The 27,335-nt window shown below is 39.5% G+C and overlaps 1 protein-coding gene across 3 annotated transcripts in view; it reads right to left on the minus strand.

Annotated features, from left to right (window-relative positions):
• Positions 1-253: 253 nt before the first annotated feature.
• NPAS3 (neuronal PAS domain protein 3) overlaps positions 254-27,335 on the minus strand; it is a 622,181-nt gene continuing 595,099 nt past the window's right edge. For all 3 annotated transcript variants that reach the window (XM_080397022.1, XM_080397023.1, XM_080397024.1), the window contains 3 exons: positions 16,856-17,003; positions 13,570-13,685; positions 254-10,792 (listed from right to left, as the gene is read on the minus strand). In XM_080397022.1, the coding sequence (XP_080253148.1) occupies positions 9,483-10,792; positions 13,570-13,685; positions 16,856-17,003 (1,574 nt within the window). In that variant the 3' untranslated portion in view covers positions 254-9,482. The remainder of the gene's footprint in view (positions 10,793-13,569; positions 13,686-16,855; positions 17,004-27,335) is intronic.

Below are 27,335 nucleotides of genomic sequence, written 5' to 3' on the forward strand. Positions count from 1 at the left end.
AGAAATACTTGATAGTTTTACTTCCTCTTCAGAACTGTTTCATCATAAAGCATGTGAGCAATCTTCTCTTCCAAACAGGGAAGACATGCTCTGACTCTTCTTTATACCCTTAGAACCCTTATCTTTAAGTTATGTTTCTCTGTATTGACCTTCTGTTTTTTGCAAGTTATTTTTCTGAACATGTCTGTGCTGGCTGTTACAAGGTCAAGATCTTGAAAGAAAGCCAGACTGATTGGGGGGCCTCTTTCCTTTGTTTCAGTGGATGTTTGCCAGAATATCCAAGTCCTGCAGCAGCACTGCCTGTGCTGAACTCTCCCAGAACATCTCTCCCACCATACACAGACCACTGCATTTTTGATTTGAAGGCATCAGGGAACCATACATGTGTATGTATGTAGGATATAAGCAATGAGCCTCCGCAGGGTGTAGATGTGAAGGCTCCCCGTGTGCACCTTGGTGTGCTGTGAGGCAGGAAGCCAAAGGTTCTTTTCCCAGGGGATGTCCTTGACCTCCTGTGTATCTCTGTGTGTTTGATGTATATGCTGTCAAACCAACTCAAGGCAGGCTGTTGGGAACAACTGGTTTTTACCTGCCCAAACTAAAGAGACCTCAATTACGCTTACAGCACTCAGGGAGACATTTCCAGTCACGGAGGCAGAAAAACTAGCAAAATGTACCTAATTTATACTTAAAATGCTGCCAGGAGTCACTGCCGAGAGCCTCTTACCTCACCCTGCTTCTGTCGGCTTCCACCTTTATACCCCAGCAAGCAAGCAAGGGGACGTGGTGTGTGATTCACCCAGCTGTCCCTCACGGCCCCTGCTGTGCTGCCTTTTGACATGCACCTTAGGCAATGCAGATACAGCTCTTCTCTGAAGCTGTAGGCCAGCATTCTGTTGAAAATGAGGTTTTTGCAACATCTTTGTGATTTTGACTTAATCCTAGAAGAGTAAAAGCAGAACCCAGTTCTCATCCTCAGTGATTACATTCACTTCTGCAACAGAAGCATGCTAGGCAAATGCAGGTAAAAGCTTTTTGTTTTCTCTGGAGGAGTTCTGGTTGCGACCCTGGGGAGGGATCTGGCCACTAATAAGTTATAGGCAAACCATCAGACCTGGTACTGTTAACTTCAGGATATCAGCGATTCCCATCTCTCATCTCCACAAGAAGCAACCTTAGGTTGCATTTATATTGCAGGCCCCCTCTGAGTCTGTGTCCTGATTTAATATCAATCTAATATAGATTGGTTAGAGATAGTCAGCATGGATTTACAAAAGGGAGGTCATGCTTAACAATCCTGATTCATTTCTCTGAGGAAGTGACAATGAAAGTGGACAGGGGTGAAGAAGGAGACATAATTTACTTGAACTTGAAAAGGCTCTCAATACGGTGCCACATAACAGATTAATTTATAAGGTTAGCCAGTATGGGACTGATGGTAAAATACTCAATTGGATATCAAATTGGCTTGGCAACAAGGGCCAGGCAGTGGCAGTAATGGTTATAGATCACGCTGGCGAAGTGCTGTGCACCCAGGGGTGTGTCTTTGAAGACACTGTAAAGCTTAAAAAGGATGGGCAAAGTCAAAAACAGAGCTGGTGGAAAAAGGACGAAAAATGATGCCATACAGAAAACGTGAAGGCTACAGCCTCATGGGAAGCAAATGATCATGTCAATATGCAATTGGAAATTTCAGGTAATGTCCACCGAAGAAAATTATCTAGGAACTGAAGGGGGCCAAGCCAGACCCATCAGCTGCAGGTCTTGCAGTAGAGAGAAGAGCAGAAGTACAGAGCAGCAAGGACATTTCAAGTGGGGAAGAGGACAAAAATCAGAGCTTGTTTGAAGTGCCAAGGAGCAATAAATGGAAGGCATCTTCACAGATCTTACCCTGCAAAGTCTAAGATCCCTAGGTCCTTGCTATGGGATGAATCACAGCATTTAGGGTGTGTTTTCAGCTTAAAGTAGATCTTTGGAGAATCCTAGTTCTTTCCATCTGTTGTAATCTAAGGAGACTGGACTTCCTGAGCTGGAATCAGCTTTTGCAACTATCCTGCAAGATGCTATCTTACATGCTGTAATGAAGCAGAGAACTGGCTAGAAGAAAGAAATGACATTTTAACTGAGGTACAGGAGAGATGGCCACGGATGCTAAGTGGCCTCTGAGATTCACAGCACTGAACAGAAACTGGGAACTGGTTTCAGTGAACACTCACGCTTTACAGTGTGCTGAACTTTGCCATCTCTTGGATGATATTCAAAGAGGGTCTGGGAAAGCTGTACTGGTGATATTGGTGCCGCCATCAGGGAGCGCTTCTGGTAGTTCAAGAAAATACAAGCTTTGATGTCCAGCAGAATTCCTTCCACCTCAGAGTCCTTTGCTTTCATGTTAAAGGCCCAGGCACCAAAGCCCACTCCCACAGAGCATGTGTGAGAAGGCAGAGTCTTTCCGGTCCTACCCGTGCCTCTGCCTCACTCCCCACCCGTTTTAAAGGCAGGAATCTCCGGAAGGATCAGACCATACAGTTTGGGAAGACTGGGAAAGACTTTTTAACTAAACAAAGAAGCTGCTCTCTTAGCTTGAGTCTTGTGGTACAGGATTCAAAAGGAAACTCAATGCACTGTACCCATTAGCCTGGCTCGCTTGCCTGCAGTTCGTGCTATAGGCTCTGCTTTGTTATTTGCTTATGAGTATTGGCTCAAAACTTCGGTCCTGTTCCTGAAGCCATTAAAGTCATTAGTCAAGCTCTCATTGATTTGAGCAGGACCAAGACTTGACCCTTTGTGGCTATTCAGAGGATACAGATAAACTTTTAAATCAATCAAGGGTGTAGACTAATTCTGCTGGGGTCATACGGTTAATACATCCTGTTCCTGTCATTTCCGCTATAAATCTGTGAATGCTTTTAAAGCAAGAGGAAAACCTGATTCCCTTCCTTTTGCAAGGAAATATTACATTCCCTTTTATTACAAACAAGACGGGTCCTTTTTTTCTCAGGGATACTTGTAATGGGAAAGGTAATGTCAACACTTTCCATGTCTCTGGAGTCAGTGAAGGGTACTTTGAGACAAAGTACTGGGCAATAAAGTCTCCTATCTGCAAATCAATGCAAACCTTCTCCCACTGGCTTCCCATAAGCCTTTATTGGGTCCCGATGCTCTTTTTGCCTGGGCATTATGTCAGTACTCGTTGTCCTGTCTGTGTCTATTGAAAGATCCCTTATTTTCCATATTGCATCTAGTCCACACAACTCCTACAAGACGGGAAAAATAATTAACTTCCTACAAACGGAATCAAACTCATAATTATTGACTTCATTTGCATGGCTTTGGACCTTAGTCACTAAGCTCTCTGGTTTTACTTCTAGAGTGGGATACTTCTAGAAATGTTACCTATATGAAATAATTTTGAACTTCTCTGGGCTTTTGTTTTGCCATAAGACCCATCTCACAGTGATTATGGAAATAAAAGCTGTTCTTCCACAATATTTTGCTGAATTTAGGATTCAGAACAAAACTGTGGTGGAGAATACCCATCCTGATTCAGGTCAATTACAAGCAGAATCTCTGCATCCTTGGCTTGTCTCAAGTCTTATTGCTTTCAGAAAGATCCTGTTTGATTTGGTGAAAAAACAGTGTGGATGTAACTGGACATGTTTTCCAGCTGCTTCCAATACTCAGTCCTTCGGATGAAAAGATGAAAGAATAGGTGGAAGAGGGGAAGAAATGACCTTTATTATGCATATGTACATAGGTACTACCCAGCCCAGCCTGAAAGCCCACTGGTTTTCAGAGGCAGCAGATCTGTATCTCTGTGTGCATGCATGTGTGTGGTTTATAAATGGTTTGATCTTACCTGAGCATCTGTGGCTCTGGTGACATCCCATTTGTTCACATTTCTGTAGGCTCCTCCGTAAACTCACAGGACAGATGACAGTTCATTAAATTAGTTGACAATGTACACCCAGTCTTTCCACCCTCCTCCCCCAGCTCTAAAATGAAAATAAAGAAATTACAATGGCAAGAAGGAAAAATACTATGCAAATAGCTCTAAAAGCACTGACACATTTAAACTAATGCGGTTCCTAGAATCGTAACAGTAAATATGCTGTCAGGGGCATTACAGTTACTCCAGTGACATGACCACCTTGCAACAGCCCCAGTGCAAGCTGTCAGAGCTGGTTATCTAAGTAGTTCTGAAATATATTTCTATCACTGTAACTTCTCAGAGTCGTGATGCTTCAAAAGAGCCCTTTCCCCCTTGTGACTCTTCAAGTGGCTTTTAGATACCCGCATAAATCGCCTTGTAAAACAAGCGGTTCAGGAACAAACCTTCCAGAGGTGGCAGTTACTGACATCAGTTGTTTTGGGAAATGCTTTTTCATGAAATGACAAAGTTTGCCCAACTTCCTGCAGGGCAAACATTTATTTTTTTTTTTTTTAATTATAAAAATAGCAAGTAGGTCAACCCCAAAGAACCCTTTTCAAAGGGTTCCACCCTTTCAAGCAGTTGTTTTTGTTTGTTAAAGTTGCTACAAATAATAATAACTTACAAAATCCAATACCCAGAGCTAAACCAATGCAACAGCATCACTATAAAGAAATTTCATGAAAAAGCCTTTCCATCATTTTCTTTAAAGCACAAACTTTCTTGTTCAACTGGGAGTCTTACAGCAGTCTGTCTATTTTGACCATCAACGCTGTGCTCTGATGCAATGTATAGGCAGTATGGTTGATATTTAAAAAGCCTTTATAACAACTCAGAAATGTCCCTTTCAAGCCCCTTCTTGGAATTAGTGGCTTTAGTTAATATTAGTTAACACTTATTTGGAACAGGCATGTTATTCTTCCATTAAGCTTTATTCTGGTCATTCTTCCAATCTCCATTTAAATTCTGTTTTCCTCTTGGCTGGCATCCGTACCCTTAGCTACCTCATAAACAAGATGCATTGCCAACTGGAACATGCGAGCAGAGCTGAAAGCAGCACCACTAACCTCTGCTCCTTTCTACCCCCTGCAAGTTGGAGAAATATCAAACTCAGTGCTTGGAGCCTGGGAAGTGGGCATCCTGAACTGCTCAGAAGCTCCAAGAGCCAGACTTCAGGCTATTAAGCTATTGGGCTGGCTCGCTGAGCTATAACTGCACATACATTTTTTGTGGTTGTTTTTTTTTTTGTTTGTTTGTTTGTTTTATCAGCCCAGCAAGCCAGATTCACATGCTCTTACTGCAGCTGAGTGTATCTTTTGCTGTAAAGAAATGTGCTGAAAACTGTGACACCAATTAAGACGGTTTGACCAGCATTAATAAGGCAACCCAGATCTGATCCAGAACGACTAGTCCAGCAGTTTTAACTTCTAAGTGGACATACAGAGGAGAAAAGATTTGGGCACTCAAAGCTGCTTACAGATTTTAGCTATGGGGAGCACTGTCTTGATTTTACATGCCCCAGATCTGCATTCTTAGAGGCTGCATACTCAGCAACAGCAAAATAAAATATGGAATCTTTGTCACAGGCGGGGGAGGCACCGTAAAGGAAGCCACTGAATGAAGGAGAAATGCAGAGACTAGGTGAGCCGTGGGTAAGGAGGCTCCCACTCCCCTCCCCTGCCATGCCCCAGCCCCTCCTCACGCGTGCAGCAGCCACCAGCAGCACACAGCGATGGGTACCTGGGGCAGCATCTCCCGAGTGTGGCTTTTTCCTGCTTTTCACAGCACAGACCAAACACACTTGCCTTGGGCCTTTTTTCAGAACTTACGCAGGCATAACCGCTGATGGCTGTTCCCTTTCTGGGGTCGAACACTGCGTGTGAATGTCTGCGTAATCAAAACTGTGTTTGACTTTTTTTCTTCCCCCCTTCAGTTGTGAGGTCAAGGCTTTTTGCCTTGTTTTTTTCTACACTGGTAAATGTTTTGTCCTCAGTTTGCAAGGCAGAAAGTCTAGCCAGGTGACACCAACAACTTACAAGTTGCCAGTCTGGGGAAAGAAAGTACACATTTAAAAGAATCAGCAGCCTAGGTAGGATATAATGTTACTGAAGAGTTTCACTGTAACATTGTAGAGTAAAAAAATGAAAATATAAAGTGTATTTTACATGATTAATGTGCAAAAGCTGACCTCTTCCAGTGTGCATTGATCAAGAAAAAATGCACACTTTCTATAGTGGTTAATGTTGCAGGTCCATTATTCAGCTTTGATAATGTGCATAAAAATGCTCAATATGACAATGAGTTGGGGTAGCTGAGAATTTAGGATGGTGGCAAGTTTGTTGTAGTATTTGGATTAGCATTCTTAACCTACATCTTGACAGCTTCTCTTCTTCATTTCACAAGCATTAATAAAATCTAGCTTTATCCTCTTTGATTTTTGGTTATTTTTTTTTCATTTTTTTTTCTTTTTTTTTCTTTTTTTAAACAATTAAAAAATACCTGCTCAAACAAATACTACCAGCATTCATTAGTCAGGATGGTTATATGTAAAAGAAATGATGCCAGATAGTAACAAATCCAAGAGAAGTTTATTATGAAAATGGCACCTGCGGGATGAAAAAAAATTAAGTTACATAAAGACAACCATGTATGACATGTATGAGAATCTACAAAAGTATAAAAAGAACCCTGTTGTAAATGAAGTATGTACATTTCTGATTTGCAGCATTATCAATGATCAATGAAAAAAATGTTTCAAATAAGCCAGGCACTCAAGAAGTTAGATTCGGTTAGCTTAACACAAAATAAATGTACCATAGCTGTCACTTTTTAACATTTTAATTTTTTTTATATTGTAGAGTTGGTAACACTGCTAAGATTTATACGAACAGAATCCCTTTCCCCATTATTCAGCTACTTGGCACCAGTCTCCTCATAAAAGATTTCATATATTTGTACAAGAAATAGTTAAAAACACAGACACAGTCTTCACAGGTAATGAAGTTTTTTTTTCATTTTGTAATTTTAAACACTATGGATTTAGACAGCAGCTGTGATTATCTGTTAGTTTAAATCACCAGAAATCATTTTGACACAACACAGAAACATTTATAAAAAAAAAAAAACAAAACAACAACAGCTGTCTAGCTGTTCTTTGTAGCTGATAGGTGCACTCCTTTGATTGTTCCATAGCTAGAGTAGAGCTTCCAAAATTAAACTTTGAATTTCCCAATCAGCTTTCTCGCCTTTTTTAGACCTACTGAAATCCTTCCAATGGAACCTTTAAAAGCTCATTAAATAAATTTGTGGCGTCCAATTCCTTTTTTGCTATTACTCCGCTGTGGTCTGGACCTACTTCTCAAATTCAAAGCTACCGCAGGAATTGACTCAACGCAGTGAGTGATCAAAAATTCAAAGGACAGCTGAGTTAATATATTAGCATTGCACACATAAGCAAATATATATGACAATTCTAAGCTCAGTTTCCTTTTTAAACAATGCTGGTTGACCTTTGAAAGCATTTCCTATCTCACTGGTAATTGCTCTACGTATTACTGCACCAGCCTACCTGGGAGAAAACCAAAGAAATGCACCCTCTGCTTACAGTTCGAGCACAAGGGACTCTGGGAATGTTAACAACTGAGGCTATATGGCGTCAATTTGCTTAATATATCTGAGCATTACTCTGGAGTGCATTGTGGGGTACACTGGAAGAGTAAGTCATACCCAGAATTCCTCTGTGGGAGAAATGGCTCCATTAACCTTGAGCTAGTTAAGAGTCTTTTATCTCTGAGAGTGAAGAAGAGAGAACGAGAGAGCGAGAGAAAGAGAGAGGGAAAAGTGGGGGGGGGGGGGGGGGGAGGGGGGAGAGGAAGGGGGAGAGAGAGGTTTGAGAATACACAACAGCAAAGCAACAGCAGAAATTAAAAGGTATACAGACAGTGGAAGCAGCATAAGGTGACATTACAGAGGAAGGCCACCACACAAAAACCACTAACCCCCAAGAATCACTGGTTCACTAGGACTGCAGGAATGGGACTTTACCACTCCGGACTAGAGATAAAGCACAGAGAAGACAAAGGACAAAACAACTACATTAGCTTAGTATATACTGCATATAGTAACACACATTGAAACTGCAATGGGACTGACAGCCAAGGACACTTACACATTGTACACATTACAGTTCTCACATCTGTTATTAGATGCCTTAACAAACAGCTGCCAAAGATGGAGTGGAAGAAGAATTTATATTTGACAGTCATTTGGAGTGTTTGACACTACACTGTGATTTCTGGCAACAAAGACAAAATAGGAGATTTCTTTTCTTTTACTTAATGTGCAGTTTTCAGTTGTAGTTATCTATTTCAAGCTTATTAACCCATTCTTTAGTTTTAAAACATATTGGTTTCAACACTAGAAATAAGGAAAAAGCAACAAAAAAATACCCAAATCAAAGAACGAAAAGAAATTTACAACCTTCCCTCTATAATATTAAATGAAAAACAAAACAAAACATGTTAAATAGTTCTTCTGTTTTTTTTTTTAACTCTGAAGTGTTATTTGATGTTGTAAAATTAGCCTCAGTTACACTGAGAAAAAAATAAAGCAAAACAATATGCACCTAAGAAACTGCTCCTCGCGTCAATTAAATTGAGTTTTTTGTTTTTAAGCGCTTTTTGAAAAAGGCTTCCTGACCCATTTAAATTTGATGTGAGGCTATGCTTGTTAGTTTGGAGGTAAAAAATTTTAAGTCCTGCAGCAAATGTTAATGAGGGCTTTTGTCTTAACTAACCAAGGAGACTGCAGCACCCAACTTATAAACCAGTTCAGAACACGTTCTTTCCAAAAACCCCAGCCCACAAGCTGCATATTGTATGAAGACATTACAGATTAATAAATGATAGCACCATGGTTTTAGAAATTAAGTTAAAGTTTCAGTAATTAACATTTAGTCCAACTTTTTAACATTCTAGTCACAGGCCAGAAATTAACTTTTTAAGAACCCAAATTATTTTATGTGCAAGTAAGAAAATCTTAACCATAAAAAGAGAATTAAACTCTGCATAAAATTCTAAAATACTATCCCCTATTTTTAAAGGAATTAGGAACAAAACCCCCTTTTCATTTGACTTAGTCAAACAGGGCACATTGTTTATGCTTGTCTCTTTTAATCTTGATCATATCAAGATCATTTTGAAGTAAAACCAATGGTTGTCACTTTAAAATCTCTTTACCACAACACTGAGTATTCTATGGCAGAGGCATACACATATTAAAGGCATCTTAATAAAGATGCAAAGGAAAAAACACACATCTTAGAAGAAGACAAAATGGCAGGCAACTGGTACTTTGACTCTCTGAAGGCAAAAATAAAAAAATATCTTTACATTAAAGAATAAGTCAAGTTAAAGAGAAAGGGAATGAAATGGGGACCATCATATTGAGAGAATAAGCTGACCTGCTCAAATTCAAAGTGCTAGAATTAAAGGTCTAAATTAAAACATAGTCTATGCCTCAGAGTATAACACTGAACACAGTATGTGGTCATATTTCAATCCTCTTTCCGTTCCAGAGTCTGTGTAGTGTGAATGCCATTGCTGTACACAGGAAATGGAAGAGTGGAAAAAAGTCCTTCGGCAGTCGTGAACACATTCCCTGCAGGCATTTGGGTCAGACTGGCCCCGCTCACAGCGCTTCCAAATGGTCCCGACATATTGAGTCGGTGAACGTGGTGGTAGAGCATTTCCATCGGTGTTTTAGGATCCAGCCCAAAGCTGGGGCTGTTAACATCAACAAAGTTAACAGCGTGGGTGTTGGGGAGGAGGTTGCCCTGCATGGCTAAAGTAACTTCAGCTGGAGCATACCGAATAGTGCCAGTGGTGTAGACCCTCTGAGCAGCAGTGCTGGTCGCAGCAAGGGTTCCTGTTACCCTGTGAACCAAAGGAAGCACCACATTGCCTGCTTGTAACCTCTGAAGGGCTTCCAGGTCCCCAGTGTACAACAAAGAGTTGGAAGTTGTGGGACCTCCTGGGTGTTTGTCCCGTGGAGACGCTGAAAGTGGGGGTGACAAAGGGTCAGAGGACACAGGAGCCAATGCCGAGCTGGATGAGGTGCTGAACTGAGTTTTACGGCTGGCAGTATTTTCAGTCCCTGGCGGGGTGAGAACAGAGTCTGGAATGGAGACATGTAAACTACTGCTGGCTTGGGGGGAAGGGAAGTGCTCGGAGCTGGGGGGCTTGGTCATACTGTAGGGTGATTCATTCCTTGAGATTTCCCTGTTGGGTGGGTAATTCCAAATACTGCTATCGTTATCAAAATTGATAGGTTCTGAGATTTCTGTTTTAATTTTGAGCACTGAGGCACTGTTTGGTGACGAGAGCAGCTGGGGCTGGTCCACCAAAGCTGAGTCAAGTCCATTTGGACTTGAGGTGCTTGACAGCCTTCTCCGGGTCATGCTGCCTCCCTTTTGCTTTTTTCTCCTCTTCTTCCTCTTTTGATGTTTGCTGGAAGACTGGGCATTTACTTCCCCTGCACTGTCTGAGTCCTTCGCACTGTCCGAGGTCAGCGATTCACAGTTCTGCAACCGCAAGTCTGACTCACTCTCAACATAGCGCTCCACCTTGATCTGCATAGAGCCAAGAGTGCCAAAACTGTCCTCAGGGGCCTTTTGATTCTCGAAGTCAGAGTTTTCAAAGCTGTCATCACTGTCCCTGCTGTCCTGGTTGCTGGAGCTGTTCCCATCATCATTACAGTTCATTTCGTTATCTGACTGATTTCCTGACTTTTTCCTGTCGGATTCAGGGTCTTCGCTGTTTTCTGACTGGTTTCCTTTCTCATCTGACTTGGAGTTCTCATTGTCCTCTGGAGCAAAAGGAAAGTGAAACAAATCATTAACAACAGGCACATAGTATTATAACCCAAGTCCAGAGTTCTACCTACCAATGAGATTTGGTTGCTGTGAACGTTTTTGGCAAAAGGCGTTCTCTTCTGTAGAGCCACAACTTCTTTCAAGGTTGTGTCGGAAGAGTTTTGGTCACCATGAATCTCTCTGACTCAGGACTGCTAGTGCACTAAAAGCCTATAAGTCTATGCTATATGGCTTGCACCTTGATTGAGGGGGGCCTTTTCATCCTCTTGCTGGACAAGAATCGTTTTGACAACTGTGAGCACAATGGCATTGTAGCTATGTCATTCAAAGAGAAGTCAGTGAACAATCCCACTATGACCGTTATGTTCTGGTGATTGTTCTTTTACATCCGTGCTCTCCTACAGTGGGCAGGCATCCAGGTGTAGCACTATTTACTAATGAAGATCCTAGTCCTCTCATCTATTTTCCTCTTCCCATTGCCACTTCTGAAGTGGCACAGTGTCTGTGACTTCAGTGGAATTACTGCTGATTTCCTCCCGTGTGAGAGGAGAAGCAGGTCATATGTGTATAAATCTGCATGAATAAACCAGTTAAAACAATTTTGTTATGTTGCTAGACTGTCTTCTCACATTCCTCTGAAGGACAGCAAATTAAAAAAAACAACCCCAAAACAGAAAAAAAAATTCAGGCAGTGAATTAAATTCTTGATTGATCCAAATCATCTAAGGGCCATTGAAAATAGCTCAGCTACAGCACTGAGAAACTGTCACTCTCCTTGCCTGAATTCACTTAGTTGTGTTTTAGATTTTTACCTAATTCTAATACAGATGAGATAAACACTCTAGCCCACTGGACTCAGACAGCCAAAGCAGCTTTCAGGCTGAATACGCTCCATTATCATACTATGTTTGAAAGGGTCATGAAAGGCTTCAGGAGACCCTGTCCTTTACAGACCAGCCAGAAATCTTTTCATAGGAAATAAAAGATGTTTTTTCACTCATCAGAGCCAACTACCACCCTTTTCAATACACTTGTTTTAGGGGGAGAGGGGAAGGGCCATTTTTCCTCTGAAGATTGGTTACTCCTGGAGCCATGTCAATACCAAACAGTTTCCCAGAAATGCTGGAGAAGGTGAGCTTGACTGAGGATTCAGGGCGATGCACTTCACAAGTCACTTAGCAGGACTTCTGCTAGAGTCACCAGCAGCAGAGAGACCCTCCCTTTTGAAATGTAAAACCCACAGAAGCAAAGTAACAGCCACAAACCCCTAAATATCATTCAGCTTTTTGTTCCACCTAGGGCTGAATTTCTCCTACAATTTTTTTTTTTCTTTTTTTTTTGAAGCTGGTTTCTAGTAAGGCCATTGTATCTAGCTGTTCAACAGTGGGCTTAAGTTGAGATAGTCTAAAGCTACACAAAATTTGCCTGGGATTTTATCAGGACTTGAATATAAACTTGTTGGTTTCATCCAAGACGCTGTTCCGATTTCAGGTTCTTTAGCATTTCTATTAAATTCTTTTGTAAAAAACAACCCCCTGCCTCTGATGTCTTCCAAGACTGTCAGACATCTTCTGAGATGTAGACATCTGTGCACTTTTGAAGAATGCTTTCCTGCTCTGCATCAGCCTTAGGAGTCATGAATGCACATGCAATTCTCAGCTGGAGAAACTTACAGCGCACATGGGAAATGCAAACTGTTTTCCACATGTGTGTTATACGGCCATTTAGGAACAAGACGACATGAAGGAAGCACTGGGAAGGGGTGAAGAGATTCCCAATGATGACGGGCAACAAGCGAGTATGTTTGCCTAATGTTGACTTAAACTATCAAACCAAGCCATCAAAGGAGAACAAATAAAGGCAAAAGATGAAAGAGAACAGCCATATCATATAATATAACATTAAGGCCTGATCCTCTTCTTGCTTTTGTTTGATTTATGTCACTGTGATCCATTTTCTGCAGATTTTTGGTTGTAATCACAGACATGAGAGAAAAATCACATATATATATATGTATCTCTAAAGCACACTACAGCAGAGTAACATCCTTAGTTCTTGGGCCACAGGAAACCATGCCCCTTTTCAAGCCAGATGATCTGTACCTGTGCCTAGGTAACCACTTTTAAAAGTAATGGGGAATGTGTGAACCATCTGTGCACTGGACCATCTGTAGGACTGATTTACACATTGAGTTTGACAACAACATTTAGCTTTTAAAAAACAGCTGAAGTCCCAGACTTAAAGAGCTTACAAACAAGTGCTTGAACCCATGCCTTCTAATAAAAAATAATTCTTTTAACACAAGAAACCCCTCAAATGTTTCAATCTTCACTGCCCCCTAGTGAGACTCTTAAAAACCGTATTTATAGAGGAGAAAGGGTCATAAAGATTGACAGTAGAGACTTCTCTTCAGAACGTATGCCTACTCTGGAAAGATAATAACTAGAACTATACTCAACAGTGTCCTCTGCACAAGGCACAACAGCTGATCATGAAACTTAGCTGAGAAATCAAATATTTAGCTCGGAGCAATGTAGGCAAGGATGCACGCACAGAGTGAAGAGAAATACTTAAGAAATGGAGATACCGTGGAAATGCTGAGGCTATTAAAATATTTTGCTAGTGGTTTTCAATTTAATTTTACAGGATTTTTGTTTTGTTGTTGTTGTTAGAACAACCTTTGAGAAGTAAAAGCAACTGGAAAGCCAGCCACGTAGCATTCGTGATATGAACCTTTTATTGGGCGTAAAGGCACATCACGTGTTGTTACCTGAGTTGTCCTTTGAGTCCGATTCAGAGTCAGAGGTCTCTGAGGATTCTGAGGTTTTCTCTGGCAGATGAGGAAGTTGTGCAATATCCATTGGAGTATCCTTGTACTCTGGGTTACTGAAAAGAAGACAGCAAATGCAAACACAATCGGATGATTTGCGATTTCATGGTTTTTCCCTCTTTTCATATCAAAGTTCAGGAACAAAGAACATAAATAGGAAAAATAGCAGAGCAAATGCAGAAACATACATTTTTTTTGCTCCTTAGAGCTTCACAGCAGGGATTTTACGATGGTTTATTTTAATATTGCTGTCAAATACTTACACTGACCAGGTATTAAAACTTGTTTGATTCTAGTGAAGTTTTAGAGCTATCAAAGCATTCTTACTGAAGTGGGACACCATGGTCTGCGTAATATCTAACAGTAAAGCTACACTGTGTAATCATCCAACAACAAAATATCTTGATTTTGATCCCATTACTGTGCCTGGAAGGACAGAGAGGGTGTTTTAACTTTTCCAATCTGTATCCCTGCCACCAACAATGTCTATTAGAGTTATCTCAGTAACAATATTCTCTATCAACCTTGCCAGAGCCCTTTCAATACCTGTTTTTCTCAACTTTCCTGTTTTCCACACTTTAATCAAGCAGAGTATACATAAAGTTAGTAAGAAGGTGCTCAGTTAGGGCTAGAGAAAATGACCACTGCTCAAAAAAATGTGGCCACAAAATAGATAAAAAGATATTTTTTTAAACACTGCACACATGCATCCACATCACCAAGAAACCACAAGCAGCACTCTAACTATATGACAGATGCACATGTGCATGTTAAGATGCATATGTTAGGGATAAAGAACTGTCAACACACCCATTATAATCATATCTTCATCTGCTCATGTGGTGCTCACCTGTGACTTGTTAGCAATGAACATGACTGCAATGTAAAAAAGCTGCACTACCAGAGAAACTGGAAAAAAACCCAACAACCAACCCTCAAACCCCACCAGCCCAAGCCTGTGCTTTTTCTTGGCTTGTACCTTTTAAAATGTGTTTCTTTCCCAAATCTGCGCAAGGGCAGGGGAACAGACACAGCTAGACATAAGTGGCATAGGAATGTTGAAAATAAACAAAGTCTTTAATCTTTTTTTGAATAGGTGAGCATTTCTACACAGTTCAAATTCCAGCCTGGTGATAGAGCAGAAAATCCGCAGCCCTGCATAGAACAATATGAGGCAGCACTGGGGGTGACTGACACACTATCACAATGACAGTGTGCTCATATTCAGCCCATTACAGTGTACTGTGAAAATTCAGAGTTCACACAGTTCACATTGAAATGCCATTCTTACGATTATCATCTTTATGGTTTTGTCCTGACAAAGTGACTTTATTCTGTTGCATCCCAAGGCAGTCCCCAAATTTGCCCCCTCCAAGCAAAAGATGTTTGAGGGCTTTCACACTGTGAATAACAAGTTACTAGAACAAGGACAGCATTAATCCTCCCTGTCACTATAATTAGTCTATCCTTTTACAGACAGCTGAATCATACTTTCTAATGCATGGAAATGTATACAGACCAGTATTCCTACTAACAGTAGCCCTAATTATGCCTTGATCTCTCATTAAAATACTATTTGGACATTTGGATCTTTTGTGGATTCCAGTACTAGGAGAAATCTAAATTAAAAATACAAATTCAGTGGAGAAGTTATTCTTTCTCTAACAGACTGGTGAAGGGAATGCAGCAGAAGAATCAAGTTCTGGGACGAGACTTGGGGAAGACCACACTGCTTTGGTTTTTTTAGGTGTATTCTGTTGGTAGAGAAAATAATTTTGTGGGATGTTTGTGGATTAGGTTTACCTATTGTCTAGAAAGCAGCAAAGAGGACAGAGGCAACTGTTCATAATTCTTACAGACCACTTTTGCAGTTAGAATATAAGCACATTTCTGGGTATTTTGAAGTCCTGTTAGGACTGGGGCAGTGAAGCTGTAGTTCCAGTTCAGAATTGGCAGGCTTAAGCTGAACTCTTGAAATGCTGCATTGTGCCTCTCTCTTGCAAAAAGACAAAAAAGTAGCAGGATAAAGATATATTCAGAAATATCTGCGCTCAATCATAGCAGGACAGAAACATCTAAGTCCCAACGAACACTCCACTGCTGTGGAAGGTTTCCCACAGTATCCTCAATGTTCTCCTGCCAGGGGTTGCTTTCTCCTCTTCCACAAAAGGGGAATCAAAACTATTTCAACACGCAAGTTCAGGCAGGCACAGTCTCTTCAGGGCTTGCTGGTCTTGGCATAATAAGTCACAATCTAACCCCTAGACATCACTTTGAACTCTCATGGCATCAAAGAGAATGTAACAAAGCATGCCAAGCTACTTAAAAGGAGAACAGGCCAGAAAATGACAACTGCATTCCATGACAAACTCAAGGTTTCAAATGTATTTTTTTTTTTTCTGCTCTGGAATGAAACAAAAAATCTCCCAATCTTACTGAACATTTTCACAAAACACAATGTGTTGAAAGGTATTTTCAGATCAGAAAGGTCAGGTTTATAATTCACTGTCTCTCAGTGACTGTTGGTCTTCCCCTGAGTTCAGAAACCATTCCTTTAAAAATACTTGGGCTTTGGTAAAACAGAATTTCTCAGGGAAAAGCCTTTCATTCAAGGTATTAATACTATTTCTGTTTAAAATAGTTCTCATAGTTTTAAATAGTAGTTTTAATTGCTACTTTTATTTTTAAATCCTATTTTGCGTTTTTCAGTGTGAATACTGTCTGATGGTTACAGGAGCAACCTATTAGTTCAAGACTTTTCTCCTGAGAAAATTCCTCTGTCTGGAGTGAACCAGCAAACACCTTTCAGAAAGGCATTTTTGCAGCATTCCAGAAATTTGCTTCCATGCATTTTCAATAAGCAAATAAACCAGTACCCAACACTTCACACCAGATTTTACAACACAACTACTGAAAGTTGATGTGGATAATTTTTATATTTAAGCTCAAGATGAGCAGATTTCAGGGCAGTAGAAGCATGCAATAAAATGGTAGAGGGTTTATTTGAAGACTAAGGCAGCATAATAATTTAAGAATATTCTGGTGTACCGAGACATGACAGATGTTTCAATAAACATAACCAAACAGCACTGTTTTTGAGGTGGACCACGTGAAAAGTTCTTTTTCCTAACTTTTTCCAGTAGGCAATTGTTTTTTCCCTAAAACCCTCACTGAGACAAGCAACAGAGACAGTAGTTCAAGTGAGAGAAGCGACTGGAAGACCTACCTAAGAAGGTAATTGACCCAGATGATATTCTTCTCACTTGCATTCTTGGCATTGACAGCTATGGTTGCACTAGACTGTATCCAGATATAACCTCCGTTCTTCTGCATCCAGCGGTAATACTTTGTTACACATTGACCCTTATTCAGCACTGGCAAAAAAACAAACAAACAAAAAAACCAAACAAAACAGAAGCAACATACAGTGCATGTTAGAACTGCAGTAAAATGATCTTCATTGTACAACATGCCACAATTATAAGCAGAAGATACTTGGCTTCCTTTAGGTTTAATGCAGCATGCCAGTGAGATGAGAAACAGGATCTGAAGTTCAGCATAACTAGCTGTACGTTTTACAAGTTTTAAAAGTATAATTTTAATCTGGGTTTGGAAACTCTAGCGGAAGAAGAAAAGTAAAAAGAACTACAAATGTCTTTCGTTCACAGAATACTTATTGCTGTGTGGACAGTTTCAATGCACTCAATGTCAAGCTGTAAAAAAAAAAAAAAAGGAAAAAAAAAGGCAAATTTATATGTGATTTATTCATGGCTCCTAGGTAGACCTCTTTGAGATTCTGGATATTTGAAAGGTTTGGGAAGATACTCTACCCCTGCTGCTTTGATCATTTCTCCTTATTGCAGGCGATATCAACCACTGAACTTATACATCTGTTTCTTTGATCTTGTCAAACAGAATTTACAGCTCTCAGATGAACCAAATCTCCACCGGTCAGTGGGGGGAAAGTCTTGGGAGAATTTACTTTCTACCAGAGCAAAGTAAATCCACCAACAGACTAAGAAAGAGGCCTAAGGGAGGCACAGAATGGCTTGGTTAGAGCCAAAAAGGCTCTCTCCAATGTTTGAAATACGCTAGGAAAGAAAACAGAGGAACAAGTAAAAGCAATCAGTAATGTGAAACAGTGTTATTAAATGCCCACAGCGAGAAGGCTTAAAAATACAGATGTTTAAAGTAATACTCCAGCCAAAATATTGCCAAGTTGAAACGGATTTATTTTGTATGTGATACTTAAGTGTCAGGAGAAGGGGATGAAATGCAAATCTTTCAGTGGAAGGGAGCAGCATGGTTTTAAAGAAAACCTAAACTATACTAAATCTGGGTACTACTGCTACTGGAGCACTCGCTGTCCTCGGCTTTTCCCCTAACGCCAGCCAGCTCTGTGCGCTAGAGGGCAGTGTGCATTCACAGACAGCGCCCGCTTTTGTCATGTCCTTGTCTCCGTCTGCTAAAATGAAAAACCTCTAACTGCTGTAATAAATTTGGCTAAATTAGCTGCTAAATGGTTATCTCAAGTAATATGTATTTGCATTAATCATCTTGCTCTAAACCAGAACAAGCCAGAGTCCTAAAGACGTAGTAAATTCATATTGTCCATTTAATTACGGCTAATAAGTGCTTCATATACAATAGTTTCATGAAGTACATTTTCATTTTCTTTTGTAGAGGGAAAAGAAAAAAGTCACTTTGGAAAAGAATAAGTATTTAAGGCAGTTAAAGTTCCTACCATAAATGTGACAAATGACACTTTGGAGCTTTCAAGTTAACCAAATGTCTATACCCCTAATTATACATATGAATGTATCTATATCTAAGTCAGTGTACAACAGATACCTAAAGAAAAAGATATTTACAAAGACAGCCATACAAACACAGACTCCTTCTTACCTTGGAGGAAACTCCAAATCCCCACTCTAATTTTTCAATTACTGAATTAAAAAAGCATGTAAAAAAGTGCAATGTAAAGTAAACGTAAAGTGCAAGGTAGGTTCAGCTGTAATAAGAACAAGTATTTGTGATCTGGGTCCTGTTGTTTTTCAGTTAACTAGGTTTGTTTCTAGCAGAGATCCATAAGTTTCCCTAAATTTTTACTTTCGTATTCCAGGCTTTACATATCCTACTATGATAATTCATTGGCTTCAAAACCTCATTATACCGCAGAATAAAGATAAACGATGCACAACTGACTACCCAGCATTTCTGTCAAACCAGTGCTGTATGCCACTTTAGAAAACAATCTCACATAAATTAGCCCAAGTTTATCAGTTCTGAAGAATAAGGGAAGAAAAGTACTGCTGTAAGTTTTGATTATGGTAGACTTTTTCATTTCAGTAAAATAGGACATTCAAAATACTCTACTTACAGCTGACAGTAAAACTGATACATCTGGAATTTAGGATTGATGTTGCCTCCTTTCTGGAAACTGGAACACCCACAGGTGTGTGCAGAAACTAGCAAAATCTACACTTCATCAACTAATGATGATGTTGCCTTCTTTATAACAGGTTTTTTTCCTGAGGAGTTTAACGTACCATGCAAATACCAAAGGATGAATCCTCACAGCTGCCCACATGCACATTTGAAAGTCAAGGTACCAGATGAGTCACTAGCCAGTGACTGAAGAGCACACTGCAATTCTGCATAGTCATAGCTAAGAGAACCCAGATCGTCCAGCTCTTTCAGTCCATTTCATCCTAGACAAGTCCTTCCTCTTTCAGTGCCTTTATACTGGTTGTTGCACCACTGGAAAAGCCTATGTCTTAAGCTGAACAGAGCATTCATTTCAGAACTATGAAAAAAGGGGGAAATTAAAACCTTATAAGTTTCTTCTAAAGGAAAAAGGTGCTTGCTTTTTCATGAAAGAGAATTCAGTGCATCAGAGTTGCATACAAACCATCTACAGTCAGAGTTCAGGCTCCAAAATTACTATACATCCAAAGGGTGTCTGAAATACTGTCTTGAAAATGAGCTTTCCATGAAGTTCGTCTACCTGCAAATTTCCACTGTCTATTTGGCCAGCTCAGATATATTACCGCATACACAGGATTTTCCTTCCTGCATTTGTCTAAAGCACATTTCATATGAGAGATTTGTGGACCACGCTCTGAAGGAAGTTCCACGATTCAATATAAAAATTCTATCTGTAAAGAGATTCTCTGGCAGGCCAGCTGTGCTGTACTGCTAAATCTGGTTCTTACATCCTTTGAGAGTGCCCTAGGTACCCCCAAGGCAGTTCTGAAAGCTCATACTGTAGCTTGGGAAGAAATTTCTCAATGTGATGAAAGAGAAAGAACGAGAAAAATTTGAAATATTTTCTAATTTACAGTATTTTTTAACTGTTGGCATTGCAAAGCTGAAACTTAGAAAATAGATGAGAATTTTGAGAAAACAAGCCACTAGAAGGACACATCAGGAAGAGAAATCTATCTGGTTTATTGATAACCTAGTGTTATTGAGTAAAGCCCAGTTTCATTTTGAGGATCTTCACTTTGCAGGTACAATAAGTCCATAATAAAGTTACTGATTTTGAGAAGAAATGAAAGTAAAAAATTTGTCCATTCTAAGCTTTGCTTGTGAAGTTATGTTTTGTTACTAGCAACAGACCATGCACGTCAGCTTAGCATAAACTTCTGAAAAGTAACGTCATGTAGACCATGCCCTGAACTTATTCAGACTGTATTTAAGGCAAATCCCTTACTAAAAATCAGGGTTCAGCTCTGTATTTTTGTACACTGAGAAATGCAGAGAGTTTTAAATTTCTATTGTGTTATACATGGAGTATCCAGTCCGACAGGCAATGCAGTACAGGGAAAGGTCAGACTCATGACCACATCAGTGGGATGGCTCGTGTGACTGAAATTACATGGGATTATGCAGGATTGGGTCATATAATTACATACACACACACACGTACATATATATACAAATAAAAATATATCTATCTATATAAACTCTTCAATTGATGTGAATAATTGAGTTTTAAATGTTTTAAAACTGGTGACCTTTATGTTAGCTACACAGATATATTCCCTAAAATGGTGGATGCCAAACTTCACTAAAATTTGCTGAAACATTACCTAGTTACTAAATTTGAAATCCACGATTAGCATGCAAGAGATGTACAGCATGTCATGCTAAGAATTAAAAAAAAATCTCACTTATTTCTCAAAGTATGAATATATTGCTATGTATACAGTTCCCAACAGAGGGATTTCAGTTTTCCTTGGTAGCTTTGCGCACAGCAATATTCTTGTAGCAGTGGAGTGAAGGAGGGGGGAGAAGAAGAAACAGTCAGTGTTCTTTGCAGGAACCTATTTCTGTTAGAAAATCAAAATAAATCAGTACAAGTTTGTCTTCAGAAATATGGTTACAAAAAGAAAAAGAACAGAGTTTCTTCCTGTAAGGCTGTTCTGAGAAATCAAAGCCAAAGCTTCTAAATAGTGAGTTGTGTTTTAAAAGAAGGAAGTAGCTTAATTCAGTTTGAAGAGGAGATGAAGAAATTGTGTATCAAAAGCAGTCTTTTAGCAAAGTCTCTTACAAAAGGACATTTTACTCATGTGCATATGCATTTAAAAGCTACACTATATTGCGTATTCAGGTAAGTATTGAGTAAATAGGAAATGATGAGATCATCTTACATATTCACACAGCTTCACAAAGAGGCTCTTTATAATTGGTGAAAATATTGAGGTTACATCTGCTGTGCTATTCACCCTTCTCCTTGAAATACCTTTATCAATGACTGGATAGTATTGATACTAAATTCCCCTTGTGATAAACTTATAAGAATATTTTTAATTTACTGCATGAGGATGAAAATGCTATACTTAATACCATAGTCAGATACTTAGCTGCAGCCACAAGTACTCTTTCTACATTCACAAAACTGGCAGACGAAACATGAAAAGGAATACTGACTCTTTAATCTCCACTTCTCCACCTAAGGCCCAAGGCAAGCTGACAGGGTAACTTCGTTCTGGAAACAGAGGGTTTTTTTTTTTATTATTTTTTTAATTCTGGATTACTTTTTCTTCTGCTTTTGAAAACTGTGGGCTATGGGGGAATGAACCTGGCATAGACTTAAAACAAGAACAAGTTTCTTTATACGAAAAGTTACAGTCCTTGATGCTTACAGGAAGGTCATTTTCAAAACCCACAGGAAAAATAGCATCACAGCCAGAAAGAGTGCATTAAGTGCCTTATTTGCTTGTAACAGAGACAGTTTTTCATTTATAACAGCTCCGAGGATCAAGCAAGGCTTTGATGTTGGAAGGACTTTTCTATAGATTTTGCAATTAGTGAATTAGAAGTTTTAAATAGCAGGTATCCACAAATCGGATTTTAGCAATGAAAAAAAATACTGAGCCATATTTAGGAATGTTAAATGATGTTTGTTACTTAAACAGAATAAGGAGCTAGATGGTAGGAGACTTGTAGAAATTTGATGAGCAAACGTGTGCCATCTATATCATTCCCCACAAACACTTCGATTTTGGATCTGCTACACAGGGTGAGGTGAGGATGAGGGGGATGTAAGCCAGGATAGTGTGCAAATGCATTCTCTATTCACCAGGCCAAAAGTGTGGCTTTCACAGCTGATTACTTGGGGAAGAATGCCACCTGCACATCACAAAAGTCCCCTTGGGTCACATCACTCTACCTCCCCTCACTGCACACAGTTGCTTACCAGCCCTGTGTGACCTACCGTGTCTCAGAGTTCTCTTAAGAAAAACAGAAAGGTGATAACTGTTTAGAAGAATATTGGTTCTGTGAGGCTTTAGAAAGCTGCATGTTGGTCACACCACATGCCCTGAGTGCTCACAGAGAACATTTTTTCTGGGTTTGGGTAAATGCAGTGTATTGTGTCAATAACACTGGCTGAAACTTGGCTGGTAGCACGATACGAAGATTAGACAGTAGTAATTGCTGTCTTTTCCAAAAAGCAAGCAGTAAACAGCAGGTCAGATTCATGAAAGAAAACTGGTACCCCACTGGTATCCAGACTCCTACCTAACTTCTTCATTCTCCTGGAACAATTCTTTTAAGCATATACAGTCATTCTGAAAATGCTAAACATGGGAACTGATTCATTGCTTACTTCTGCAATATGGAATACTGTTTAGTCTTCCAGTGTGAGGATGTTACATACATAAATACCTGACAAATGAGGCAAAAATAAGTATCAACAACCTTCCGGGGATGGGGTGGGGTGGGGGGCAGCAGGGAAAGTCTTAATCAACCATTTAGAAAAAACTGGAAAGCTTTACAAACTAAGCAATATTTTTCTTGCCTCACTTTGCTGAAAAGCAAATGTTAAAAGTGGTCTGAATCAAACTGTAAAGGAAATGTGGATTCATATTAGGATCGAAGCTTGTAGCTCAACGTCATCACTTGCCAAATACAGTGATAAGTGTCTTGCATGCTATGTGTCCATCTAGGGAAGAGAAGTAACTAAATAGTGAAAATAGTTTGGAAAAACATTTACGGATTTTGTAACCTATCCTAACTCCTGAACAGCGGTACTCCAGCCTTCTGATAATTCCTAGCCTCTGCTAGAGATTCTGCCTTCATTTCATTCCATATTAACTCAGATAAGGACCAGGAAGACGTTTTGTTTAAAATCAGCACTATGTTATCAGTTTACATGACATCAGTTCACAGCAGCAGTGCAAAATTATTAAAACCCAGCAAAGTCAGAAAACTAATTATTTCCAGCATTAAGCACAAATCGCCACCTTCTACTTGAACAGACACATTTTTTTTTCCCCTTCTCCCTTTCATGGTGGTTATAACACACCATTTGCCTGTAGTCCACCATTTAAAATTATAATTTTATAATTATGCTTACCATTAACTTAACAAGAATATATAATTCTAGGTAAGATATTTTAAAACAGCATGTAGGTATTGATCAAATATAATGGCAAAATTGTAATATAGCATCTAGTGATACATTGCATTCAATCTTCCATGCATGCTGTAAGCTTCCGTATCAGAAAATATTTTTTTTGTTTCTGTAGACAAAAATGATGTAGATAAACTAAATAAGTGTAATGAAAAACTGCATTGAAAAATGAACACTAGATTTGCCTACCTAGGATTCTCTAGGTTTTCTTCTTTCTTTCTTAACTTTCTTTTCCCTCAAGATTTGTCTGTCTCCCCATGACTTCTAAAACTTCAATCCTGCCATAAAGTGATTTCCTTCTGCTAATATTGAAACGGTCGTTTAGAAACCGAAGCCCGCTTTGAACACCAACTTCAGACAGAACTTCCATTATCATTAATGAACTCACTCTGTTCAAACTGGAGGGGAAAATGAAATCCCAGATCCAAATTTTGCCCTCAGCTACTAAAACGCAACATCAGAGGAGAAATTTGGCCCTGCTTGCTCAAGAAACTTAAATCTGTCCTCCATGTCTCCACTAACATTAGTGTCCATCATATGACAACCTATGTAAGATTAATGGCTTTAGAACATAACCCTTTCCATACCAAATGTATTAGCAGACTATACACGACTATATCTCCTACAAATAGGAAAAGGGACAGAAGTTTCACAGAAACAGATTGGCAGCAATATTAATTTTCTTTTTGATTTTCATAGGTTAAAGATGGTCTGTTTCAAGGGACTGGATCTCTGTAAACATGCTTTCATTTCTGGGATGAGTCCCTGTTTGTGTGCTTGGACCAAGTGAAAGGAGTGATTTTTCCCAGCCTAATCCCTTGAGGAAATGGATCCACAGCACAGTGTCATGGGGGCATGCCAGACCCTTCTAACCACCAAAAGTTTCATCACAATCTCACACTTGGCAGTAAGTGACATTAGACATATTTAAAGCATATTGTCCCTTTATGCAGGTGCCTTGTAAAAAGAAAAGAAAAGGAAACAAACCAAAACTTTTTCACCTTTCTCCATAAGCCTTAGAAAGATAGCTTCACACTAACCAAAGAAAATTCCTTGTAAAATAAAAACAAAAGGACTTCTGAGTTGTCACAACACTATCCAAACTAGCCGGCTGCAGCAAGGCTTTTACCATCCCACTCCAGGTTAACTTCAATAAGGAGCTCCCACACCTTGCCCCAGCACAGCCACCAATTCCCCACAAGGTTTCAAAAGTTCATCTACTTTTCATGCTGTTTCTCTGTCCTCTTCAGGTCAGTCCACCCACTTCTTGCCTCTGCTGCATCTGGATTCTTCCGTCTCTGGGCTCCTCTTCCATCCAGCCTCTCCTCATCTGGGCCTCCTGCTTCTCCTGGGACCTCTCTTTTCTCTCATACATCCAGGGCATGCACTCTCTCTCTCTCCTCCCTCTGCTTCTTCCATGTCTCTCTTCATCCAATGCTCCTCCTCATACAGTCCTTCTCTTCCATACCCCTTGGAGCTATTTAACTACTTAGCAGGAACCAGCCACAGCAGCACATTATCCATGTCAGCCAACCCACGGCCCCTGAAGCCAGCCCACAGCTGTATATTATCAATGTTAATTAACCCAGCTTCATTCCTCTATAATTCCTCTACACTGAACAAGTAAACATCTTATGAACTCAGAACCAATACCTCGCAGTCCATGGATGTTGAGTAAAAGGCTTCAGATGTTTGCCAGGGCATTTCAAAAGCCCACTGAGCCAAAGACCCGAACACCAGCCCACTCACTTGATATGTAATCAGACATCAAAACCAACACTGACCTGCCACTGGCCACATCACTCTCAGATGGCAAAGCCACAAGTGATTTATGCAGGTTCTTTCAAATGAGTGCTAATAAGACTATTGCCACACTGTCGTATGTTTGATACATGCTACAAATTTACTGCTACTATTTTCATACCCTTCCAGCTTTGAAAACTGTCTCCCTCAGAGACACAAGGTCAACAGTTCAGATGTTCAAAAATTAAAAGAAGAGAAAAAAACCCAGTAGCACTAACATTTCTAAAACTCTGGAAAGATCTGCAACCATTTCTTCATACCTTCACATAGTGACATTTTAGGATGGAGTATTTCACAGTGTAGTAAGCTACAAACAAAATCTTTAATCTGTCCTTGGATTTTCAGTGGAGCAACACTCTTTCTGACTTAGACTAGAAGGTGATGAACACTTTTGGTCTCAGTAATCTTGGAGCAAACATCAGCAATGAAGGTAAAAAGATACATGGCTGAAGTACTTTTCCCCTTTAAAATGGCATACATTTACATTATGTAGCAAAAGTCACCATGGAAATAGTTTAGTGAAGGTGAAGCTGCTGGAGGTGCACAGCAAAACCTTTTATTCCCATGGCTTTGCAATTTATCATATGCTTCTGTAATCTATCACAAGAATAATATCAAAGCATAAATTCATCTTTGGGTTGGAAATTTTGAGCACAAAGAGACTAAAAAAAATAAAGAAAATTATTAAGGGAGTAACTGGGAAACCAGAGGTTCCCAGCAGAAGTCAAAGCTCAACCTTCACTCTATAGCCCCTTAATGTAGTAGCTGTAATTACGCAGCTGGCACTACATGCATTTTTAATATAAAAGTAGGAGAGTTTAGGTGTAAATTTCAACTGACTTTGAGCTCTGGAAGACTTACAATGGAGAGCCTACAAACTGAAATGGGAACATACTAATCAGTATTGCATTACATTTAATTTGAAGATGAAATAGCATCAGGAATTAAAGGGTCATTGATGCAAACTATATCTGAGGCATCTTGCAAAATAGCTGTATATTGCTTATCTACAGAAGGCAAAACTCTGCAATTAGGTTCTGCAGCTAATGACTTAAATAGCTTAGACGTTTAGTTTTGTAGAGTTTTCTGGTTTGTTTACTATCCAAAAGATCTGATGCTTCTGATAAACTGTTTTATATACTTTACGTACAGAAAACATTTGTCCAATAGTATACAATTTGTATGTGAAAATCTTAGCCACAAAATATCATGAAGATTAGATTTTTTTTGGGATTTAAAATGATATCTGAATATTTATATAGGTAATTAGAATACCAAATATTACAATAGTAACAACGGCCCACAAACAGAAATGTAAGCAGCAGTATACATTCTCATCTTTCAAGGAACGAACCAATCACGAGTTAATAGTATATTGTGGAGAAAACAAGGGTGCATGGTGTACATAATTGCCTATAGCAGTGTTTCCCCCTTTCTTCTAAAGTAACGAGCTTTGGTCAGAAAGCAGACAAAGAAATTAAGCTAGACAGACCAGCATCTCTTATAACCCAAAGCACCATTTGCAGAAGCAAACACATCTGCAGGAGTTCAGAGCATGGCTAAAAGACAAGAATCATACACGCTCTTGGTTGGGTGCACATCTCTTAGGATTCATTAGGACTGAAAAACAAACACTAGGCACAGGCTAAAGTCAAAGTCCTTGCTCCTTTTTTTCCTTGTATGAATAAAAAAAATACGTTTTTTTATAAGCTCCAACTTCTACTTTCTTATCTCCTGATCACTCATCTTGCTCTACCACCACTATCTCCAGTCGAAAGGGCCACAAGGATGCCAGTCTCCAATGAAGAAATCTTTGCTGGCCCATATTATGGATAGAAAGGAAGATTGTGCAGGTGGTCAGACCAACACTTCTGCAATACTTTGTAAACAAGATATACTAGACTGTCATCAGGATGCCAGGCAGGCTTGGTTTAAGAATTAGCTAAACACCAGACATTCTATCAGCCTAATTTAGAATCAA

This window comes from Falco punctatus (genome assembly GCF_963210335.1).
Source record: "Falco punctatus genome assembly, chromosome: 7".
Classification (NCBI taxonomy): Eukaryota; Metazoa; Chordata; class Aves; order Falconiformes; family Falconidae; genus Falco; species Falco punctatus.